Raw genomic sequence first — 9851 nt, 5'->3', positions numbered from 1 at the left:
GTGTAATCCAATGAACACTCCACCTTTAACATGCCTAACGTTGTTAGAACTGCCAACATCACACCGTCACTCCCAAACAGGCCAGGGCCGTGTCGGGCTGAAACATATCATGTATATATTCCCATATAAGTAAGCACATGTGTTGTGAAGACAGTTTTTGGCCATTCTGCTTTCCCCACACACTCCAAAGTTGTTAGAGGATACATGGATGGCACATTGAGTGACATAGAAACAAAACTAGTTCACAGGCATCGGACTATCAGGGAAGTGAATGTTACTTCCTCTGAAATTCAATATGGTGTTTTTTGTTTTGGCTTAGGGTTGGGTTACAGTGGTGCGCCTTACGAGTCCCCGCTGACATCCTACACGCCGTGGGCTGCCTACAACTCCAGCGCACCAGACTTTCATTTTACATTTTGACGTCTTCGCTCACCACGTTCTGATTGAAAAATCTGGGTTCTCCGACCATTTCTGCCACGGACCCAAATCTCTGATGTCTCATACGAAAATGCTGAAGTTTGTTTTAGTTTTTCATTTGCATCACTAACAGCCAGATCTGGTCGATTCTCCCTTCATTGTGACTGACTCATTCCTGGCCTGCATTTGTAGGTCTGTTTATCGCTTTTTAAGACCTCATCTAATCTCCATCTGATTGATTTAATCATGGGAAACGTATCCTCTTGGCTTACCTCATAACATTAAAAAATAAAATGAAACTATGCAGGCAAGCCCAGACTTTGCACACAGGAATACATCCCCGGATGACCAGTCCTTACTAGCCTGGGATACAATACACAGATGCGCAAAGGCCTTGAGCAAGAGGATGGATTGTGCGAACTTGGCATCAGGTTTAACACAGAAACTGAGTAACCCTTGTGTTGTCTTCTTGTCAGAATTGAAAATCAACACTTTTGTTAACACTTTTTTAATGTTTGTCACTTTTTTTTTTTATGTTTTCAACGCTACGTAACACTAATTTATTTACTTTAGTTTTACAGTTATTTTTGGAATGTATAGTCAATAAACCTCATTTATAGGAAATGATACCTAATGTTTGAGTTAGAAAATCAGAAATTAGGAATTATTTGGACTAAAATGAAAGGAATGGATGTTGATGGATAATCACAGACTGGAATATGTCAACTTTTACTCAATACTATTTCAAAAACACTTTTTTCAAATGCTATAAAATTGAATAAGACGCCCCAAAATGAAAGAAAGTAGAGATCTGTACTTGCCAAAGAGCATTGTGTGGAATCAATCATGTTATTTTGGGTAGTAGAACATTGATAAAAGGACAACATGAGGGCTATCCAAGATTTTTCCATGTAAAGTCAACTGAACACAGACATGACCTGGCTTAACATTTAAAAAGAACTGTAATCAATGTTGTACAATTTACATTAAAAGAAGACTATTATGCTTTTTCTTAGTTCTGTTAAATATAGGTTACAATGTTGGATGTTTTCTAGAGTAAGTAGAGACCAGCAACAGTAAAGAGTAGCTTGTAGCACGTCTGTGCTGTGACTGCATTAGCCTAGTCTGAAAGCAGTACAGGTTCCAAAAATTACACTAAATGCTATGAGTGGGCAGCTTCTGTCATTTTGAATCAAGCATGTCATAGGCCCCATGCACGAATCCTGATCTGCCATGTCATTCTTGTCATTGAACCAAGAGATTGGAGCTGTTGAATGCTAATGATTAATTAAAACTTTGATCACACTGTCATGGCCTTAAAATAGATGAAAATTCAAGTAGTGGCTTGCTAGGCTAGCTGTAATCTGCCTTTAAAATGTAGTGTGCTTGCACCTGTTATTAGGGATGAGAACCACTACGTATTCACACAGCTACTCATGGGAAAATGAGAGCAATTTCAACAACAAAAAAATCTATTCACTTACCAATTTTTCTGCTTTTTCTACCATTTTCTCTGCCGACATATATAAGCTGTTATTATGGACATGATGGTCTAAGCCACAAATGGTTTCCAGGTACCTGCACTACCCAACTTGTTACCATCTGTTCAGTGTTATATTTGTGCTTCATTCTAAGGGATGAATGCCTTTCTAACTGAAACCTCCCATTTTTAATGCCACAATAAAAGGCAACGCTTTGAGTATTTTTTATGCCAAAGTTGTATCTTAATCTCCACCCCTTTCTAAGAAGCTTTTTACACAGCCATCCTTTTGCTTTTGATTGCAGCTGCCTGGCTGAATAGAAGGCTAAAATCTCGTAACCATCATCTTTCCCTCCAGCTGGCTTCCATTTATTATGTTCTCTCCTCTCTTTTGCACAATAGCACAGTTACTTAGAGGTGTGTGAGGTACCTGATATTCTGCAGCTGAGCATGCGTGTATGAATAAAAATTGCACTCGCTACTGGTGTGGATGCAGTACGCTGTGACCTTAACCATACAGTGAGAAGACGAGATGGAGGAGACAGGGCCGGGGTTAGCGGGAACGGCAAATCAGAGAAATAGCTTGTGTGAGAAAAGCAATTCAGACAGTACAGCGGCTGCCTATCACAAAAGCCGACTCTCTGTTCTCGCTTTTTTCGGCTAAATTCTGCTCATTTGTTATATAAATAATTATGATTTAACTGATGGTGGAAACTCTGCATTGATGTAAGGACACTGACCAAGACACTTTATTTATTGTAGATTTGGAAAGTCATGGCCAATACCTGATCGCCTAATAAAGTCAGCATCTGTACAAATACCGATTTGGCATTTCAGATGAGTGTATCCTTATCTATCTAGCCCTTTAATATCTCTGGGCTTGTTAGAAAACTGTCACCTAAGTTGCATATCAATAAGCAAAACGGCTTCATGGCAGTCGACCGATAGCTCGGTTGGTGGAGCGGGCGTCCATTTAGAAAGGTTTAATCCTTGACGCAGCGGGCTTGGGTTCGACCCCGAACCTTCGCTGCATGTCATTGACACCCCGCCTCCCTATCCCCTTTCACGTCTTCAGCTGTCCTGTCAAAAGTAAAGGCCAAAAATGCCCCAAAAATAATCTTTAAAAATAAAAAGAGAACTGCTTCATGGCTATATTAAATGTTTATATGATTTTTTGAATCAATGTGATGAAGTAAATTTGATTTGGGGAGACACTCCACTGATTTTACACGGTTCAGTTTTGATGACGAGTACCATTCAGTCGGTTGTCTTCTATGAATCTGAAGGGAGCTTCAAAAAGTCAGAAAAAAAATAACCCTGATGATGCCACCAGGTGCTATCAAATTGCACTGTAGGATATGTAGGATCCAGTGTCTTGGGGGTGTGGTTCATACTAGGGGCTAAAGTCAGGCTCTCATGTACCAGGTTTTCATACTAGGTGGCTGTTCCGCTATAATTACAGGTTCTAAACAACCTGTCAAGTAAGTAAAAAAAAAAGAAAGAGCGAAACAAAGCGACAACAAAGCTAGCCTTCAGTCATTCATTTGCATTGATCTGTGATGTGATGCAACAATCCTCTGCTCACTTCCATCCCATAAACACGGGATGATGAAATAAATCTGCTGCGTATAGCATTAGGCTTTAGCTTCTGCTCTGTGTCTGACTTGGCAGCTTTAAGCCTTGAGGAAACCTTTACTGAGGGAGCTCAATCAGTCTCCATCTCCTGAATCAATATCCATTAGAGTGAGTGTGCGCACGTGTGTGTGTGCGTGTGCGTGTGTGTGTGTGTGTGTACACCTCATCCTGGGTGAATGGGCCTGAGTCATAAATATGAGCTCTGGATCAGATTTCTCTCTCCCCTCCTTGTCTGTTTCACTCTCTTTCTTGCACAAACACACGTACACACCAATGCTCATTCAAACATACAAACCAACCTCATGTTGCCGCCTCTGAACATTCATTCACAAAAAGGCCGGCAGTGTGTTTCCCCCCCCCCCACTATGAACAATACCATACACTACCAACAAGTAATAACTGTGTGAATTCAATGCTAAATCCGCAACTTAGTCACCAGTGTAGCCAAGTATATGTTCAGCGTGGAATTATTTGAGGATTGACAACATGCCACAACAAAACTCCCCGTTTCGGAGCTCTGAGGCCTAGGTATTAATTCCAGTCTGGAAGGCAGAGGAGAAAGACACGGGGGGAAAGCTCATTTTTTTTTAATAGTTGTCATTTTGCATTAGGACAGTGAGGCCCAACGCGACGCAACAAGAATGAGGGAGGGAGGAAAACATGGAACAGACATTGGCGAATGAACACCCAGACAGCAGGCAGTCAAACAGAGAATAGGGAAGAAAGCAAAAAGGGAGGACATGGGTAAGACAAAGAGACCAAATGCTGAAGGATGGCAAAAGAGATGGGGATGGAAATGCATAGCCTGTGGCAAGACACTCAAACCTGTGCATGTCAAAACAAGATTCCCAGATCTATAAGGAGGGAGTTCATGAGAAAAACAAAGAGCAAGGGAGACAGAATGTGACACTCAAACCTTTTAAGTGCTTCCTGTACATGGCCATTGGTAGACTATCTATACTCGGGCCTGTAGTGGTTTATACTACTGGTTTCACTACTGAGATGACAAGAGCGTCAACAAGTACAAATGTATTCTGAGCCCGAGGAGATTCAGAGACATCTTCCAGAACTGGAGACTATAATGTGAGATGGAGATTAAAATATGAAGTAGACAATGCTCATAAAGGTGCAGAAAGGTGTCACTAAAGGTATTACAGTGGCTCTACAGATTGTTTGGAGACAGAGGATAATGGACATGGTTTGCATGTTGAAGAAAAAAAACAAATAAGTGTTTTGGTGGACAAATCCAATCTTATGTTTACAGTAAATGTCGGTTTAGTTATTATCTCCTACTGTAGGTGGTCTTGTCAATTACTGTCCTGTTGCACTCTGTGACATAAGCACACTATTGATGGTGCCAGGCCCTCTGGGGGGAGTACAACAACACTGAAGCAGCATCTAGCAATAAGCACAAATCAGCAGTAGCCTACCACCTTAAAATCACTTGGGTTAACATTAAGACCAACTGTTTGTGACTGCAGCACAATGATTCCCACATACCTCGCAATCAGTGTCAAGTGTAGCTTTAGAAGTTTGTGGTTTGAGGAAAAAAAAAACACATTCTCCTAAAGTATTCTTAATATAAAATGGTAATTAGACTAAGAAAGCACCTTATGAGAGCATTGTCCATACACGTTGAATCATAACAGTCGAGTGCCAGTGAGCTATGTTTAGCTTTAAGTACACAAAGATGTAGATCCCAATAAGATACACTAGGTTTGGTAACTGTCAAGTTTAAGAAAAAAATCCTGGCTAACATCAGAGATAGGTGAGGTTGGGTGAAGTGCTTAAATGTAGGCAGGACTTCATTCTCTGCCTATTACTATGGCGATTAAGAATACGGACCGGAACTTTAACGGAGGCTTATTTGATAATCATTGCTAAAATATTATAGTGATTTTAACGCCGGATGCAGATAGCGGCAAGAAATGTTCATACATATTCCGTCAAGTGTGTTTTTGTCAAAATCAGACAGATTTGTTTACATTGTACGTACAATATCTCTTCTATTAATTCTGAAGTAGCAGTCTCACTCAACACCGCTAGAAAAAAATGCAAGTTCCACAAAAAGTCATTCTGTCATTGCATCTCTCAAACAAAAAAACAGATAAAGTGAATATGTGATTTAAGTGCGCTTTTGGTAAAGAGAGCTATTTCGAAAAGACAACAAAAAAACTGCAGCAAATTATCTTGTGGTAATAAGAAAAGGAGGCATATCCAAACATGTTAATTATGCAACAAATTAGCAACAGATCTAATTGACAATGAGGCAGAATGGCTGCAGCTGAAGTGTGGTTAAAACTTAGTTACAGTGTGCCGTTTGCCTCTTTCTCCCTTAAAAGGAAACAATCACATCAGCTCAATGCTGATACTGAACTTCCCTCTGTGGCTTATCATTTCACTAGACACAAAACCACAGGAGCCAGAGGCTGGGTGTCAATACTCTGCAGTTTCCTCCTTGTTTACACCCATCCAACTATAGGCCTACTGCAAAATCATCACAAAGGCCCTACACATACACATGACAATAGAACAGCCAGTGATTGACTTGTGAACAGTACATACAGTGCATTACTATTATCTGCTTTCATTTCTCACATGCTACAGTTTAGACGCACATGCACCTTTCACCAGAAAAAAATGCAACTTGCAACTACGCTACACATATATTACACAAGCTGATACTGGTTCACGAACAGACTTGTTTTAAACTTCACATAAACAGTAAACTGTGAGTGGAGAAAGATGACGACACTGGCAGAAATGACATCAGGCATTGGATCTACTACACTGCTTGTATACACTAAACCTAGCTCGAGGGTTAACTGGCATATGCCAGGGCAGTCCATAAGCTCATGGACCACCCATTTCATTCAACTGTATCCCAGGAAACTCCAATTACAAATATGTTATTAATCTTTGTACCAATTGTATCATTAGGGGCATGTAAGTTAATAGAAAATAACATATTCTTACACATGGTTTCACTATTCAAAGACTGCTGGGTAGAATAAAACGTAACCATATATTTCTCTGACCCTTTTCCTCTTTGCCAGGACCCCTGGAATCCAGTTTATGAGCCATTGTTGCAGCCTGTGAAATCACTGTAGGCCCCTGTTAGGACTTCAAGTCACAGTCCTTGCTGATTAATTAGCCTCCTTTGCTAATGTTAGCAATCTCTGGGCAGCATTATAATGTCTAAAAGAAACAGTTCATGTGTAAATCAGTGTCACTGGCATTCTAGTGAGCTAACCACCAACAGACCGCGTTATTAATAACAGCCAGCATTTTGGCCTTGATAGCAATGTTGCACAGCTAGCTTATCTTGCACAGTGCACACCCAGGCTATACGTGCCACGCCATGTATTGTTTACATAGCTTCCACAGTTGTGCTATTTTATGACAGCACAAAAAACAGCAAACAATGAGTAAACGGAATAGGAGATTCAAAAAAGTCGAACACTTTATATGTTTGTACTTTAATACATCAATTAGTTGTTTGGATACACGCGAGCTTTGTCAACTCAATGGCATCGCAAGCTAGCAATGCTAAACTAGCTAGCATTTGTTAGCTAACCAAGCAGACAGGATTCACCCAATCTGATTCATGAATCCCTAGCTTATAGGCTAATGTTAAAACTATTTATTAACACATTAGTCCATTATCGGACAGCCTTGACCTGCTTCTTTTCTTGTTTCAGCAAAGTCTAAACTCTCGCCACAGGATTTCTACAAAAATATCATCCATATGCCATTTTAACTGTGTATTATCTCAATAACAAAAAGTCGCTTTTATCCAATTATGTCGGGCATTAGGTGGATGAAAAACATAGCTAACGCTACCTTTGCGGTCCCCGTTCCTTTATTGTTACATTTAACAGTCAATGTTTCTGGGTCAAACTTACATTCCACAGCTTCATTTTGACAGCAGGCAGTTGTATAACGAAGTTTTATTGTGCCTGGGTGGAAAAGGAAAACGTATAATAATGCATTTTAAGAAAAGTACACGGAAAGCTAGCCCACCACTGACAAATCTATGAGACTTGTCCGAATATGGAACTCGGACAATTAGCGGACTGGCTAACGTTGCCTGGCTACACAGTGTGGATGGGCTATTTGATTATGTAGTTAGAGAAATGTATCCATGAAACACATTTCCTGAGATTTGCACAAATGTGCTGCTCGTTGCTATTTGTTGTACACTTCGTTTATAACAATAGTTAAAAAATTAATCGGCTAAAGCCTTTACTATACTTCACTTTATGACCCCCTAAAACAGTCAACACGGACGGGAACAATGTCCCTCACGGAGCTGGACCAAGAGGAGCAGCTCTCAGTGGAGCTCAGTCTGACCTCTCCTACTCAATTTTGGGCTTACCGGTTTTGAAGAACGCCGCTATGTCGCTTGCGTCCTTCGTCGTCTCCTCCGCTCCTTCCCCGGAGCTCATGGCTGCCACAACCCGAACCTGGAGCTCAGTATCTCCAAAGTATATCCCCCCAAAAAATCGACAAAAGCTGGAACAAAATCACTTCTGTCCCGACAAAAGCGCCATTAAAGACACACGGGCGGTTACGGTGACTTGTAAGCGCTGCAAACCTCCATCTTGGGGTAACGTAATTGGAAACGATCAGCCGGGGGCACCGGGTTCCTCCTCGGAGTGGAGCCGAGGGGAGAGTAGCTGGAGCGCGGAGGAGGGGGGCGGGAGGGGCCGGGTCGCTGCTCGGTGAATCTCCGTAAGCCTTCGGAAATGAGCAGACGGTGGGTCATCAAGGAACGACTGCGGTCACCGTTTGCGCGTGTGTTCAACATACAGTTATACGACATGTAAAACCAACGAGTTATGAAAACTACACAAGTTAAAACGAGGTGACCGTTATTTGAACGGTTTAACGATAGGTTTACAGGCTTATGTGTAATTTGAGCTGTCAAATCTAGCCCAATTATGCGACACACATCGTTGGGAAATTACCAAGTTTGGAGAAATTTAACAAACTATGATTCATGTAGGCTATTATTGGTTGTGTCTGTGATCTCTCCATAAAAAAACAGGTGATTGTTACTTTACCCATGCTTAAAGGTAGGAGTTTAGTGATTGGTATAACCTCCCGGAAACAATCAAAGCAGAAGAGATCAGCTGTTTTAATTGAGGTTCTGTCATGGCATTCTTTTCTCCATGCTGTGATCGCTGTGTTACTGCTCCCATCTGCTGGTTTAGACTGGAACTACTGCGTCTGTTAATAGTCTCTTTCCAGTAACAATATTGGCCTAAATAAGAAACTTGTGTTCATAATTTATAAGATCCTGATTTAAGTGTATTGTGCCAGTCTTCACCTTGTTTTAGAAACACTGCAGCCTTCTCAGTGGTCTTTGAGAGGGTCATTAGCTGAGTCAGCAGCGTGTTTGGTTGGGAACCCGAGGGTCGCCGGTTCAAATCCCCGTACGGACCAAAGTACGTATGTCCTGAGTGAATGTGTGCGCTTTTCAGACCTGTGTGTAGTGATGAGCTTACAAACAATTTGTAATTTCAAATATTATATCAATAATCAGTTTACATCATTATTATTAAATAACACACAATCTCCGAAAGAATGGGTCTAGTTTTAAAAAAGCATTATGAAATGAATAATAAAATATAAATACAAATAAACCATGTAGCCTAATAATAGACATTTTGAAATAATCCAAATAAAATGTAACTGAGCTCAAATGTTGTTTAATCCCGTTTATAAAAGGACAACACAATGCCATCTTGTTGCACTCGACTATTTTATTCTGCATTTCTTTACTCCATTTAGTTTAACGAGGGTAGATTACAACTAATATACACATCTCATATGACACATCATTCAAACAAAATGTGCATTTTTACACGTTGGGTCTCCATGAGTCCCAATCAGCAAAAGATGAAACTCGAAAGGTTTGTGCAGGGCTTGGGGGGTTCACGGGGCGTCGATAGGTTCAATACTTCCAAGTGATTGACACTGATTGAAGCTCTGTGCCCGGGTCAGAGCAGGATTTACGCTGCCGCCTTTCGTGCTTTAAACAGCATTTAAGATTAGCAGGAGAACGCTTCTGCTTACTTGTGGATTATTACTAACTCACTGATGATCAAAACCCACAACGTCTGAGTGGCCATAGCCAGGGCCTCCTGAATTAATGTCAAGTAAATATTTCCTTGGACTGACCAGAAGGTCATAGCTAGTACTGAAAGCATCACAGCAAGACACTAGACAGACAGACGCTAGATGGATATATCAATGAGATGCCATCATATTGTCCTATTCACATCTCTTAGCTGTAACATATTCATTGTAGACA

General features: G+C 40.8%; 1 protein-coding gene across 7 annotated transcripts in view; it reads right to left on the bottom strand.

Moving 5' to 3' along the window:
* The window catches only part of LOC117957010 (triple functional domain protein-like), an 83644-nt gene extending 75405 nt beyond the window's left edge, over positions 1–8239 (bottom strand). For 2 of the 7 annotated variants that reach the window (XM_034892511.1, XM_034892519.1), the window contains exon 1: positions 7911–8233. In XM_034892511.1, coding sequence (XP_034748402.1) covers positions 7911–7980 — 70 coding nt within the window. In that variant the 5' untranslated portion in view covers positions 7981–8233. Of the gene's footprint in view, positions 1–7910 lie in introns of all 7 variants that reach the window. The other 5 variants (XR_004659419.1, XM_034892517.1, XM_034892513.1 and 2 more) reach the window with 5 other exon arrangements.
* Between the last annotated feature and the right edge of the window lie 1612 nt (positions 8240–9851).

Source organism: Etheostoma cragini, chromosome 14 (assembly GCF_013103735.1).
Source record: "Etheostoma cragini isolate CJK2018 chromosome 14, CSU_Ecrag_1.0, whole genome shotgun sequence".
Lineage (NCBI taxonomy): Eukaryota > Metazoa > Chordata > Actinopteri > Perciformes > Percidae > Etheostoma > Etheostoma cragini.
The sequence above is the reverse complement of the archived record's forward strand: the minus strand, read 5'-3'. Positions and strand labels throughout refer to the sequence as shown.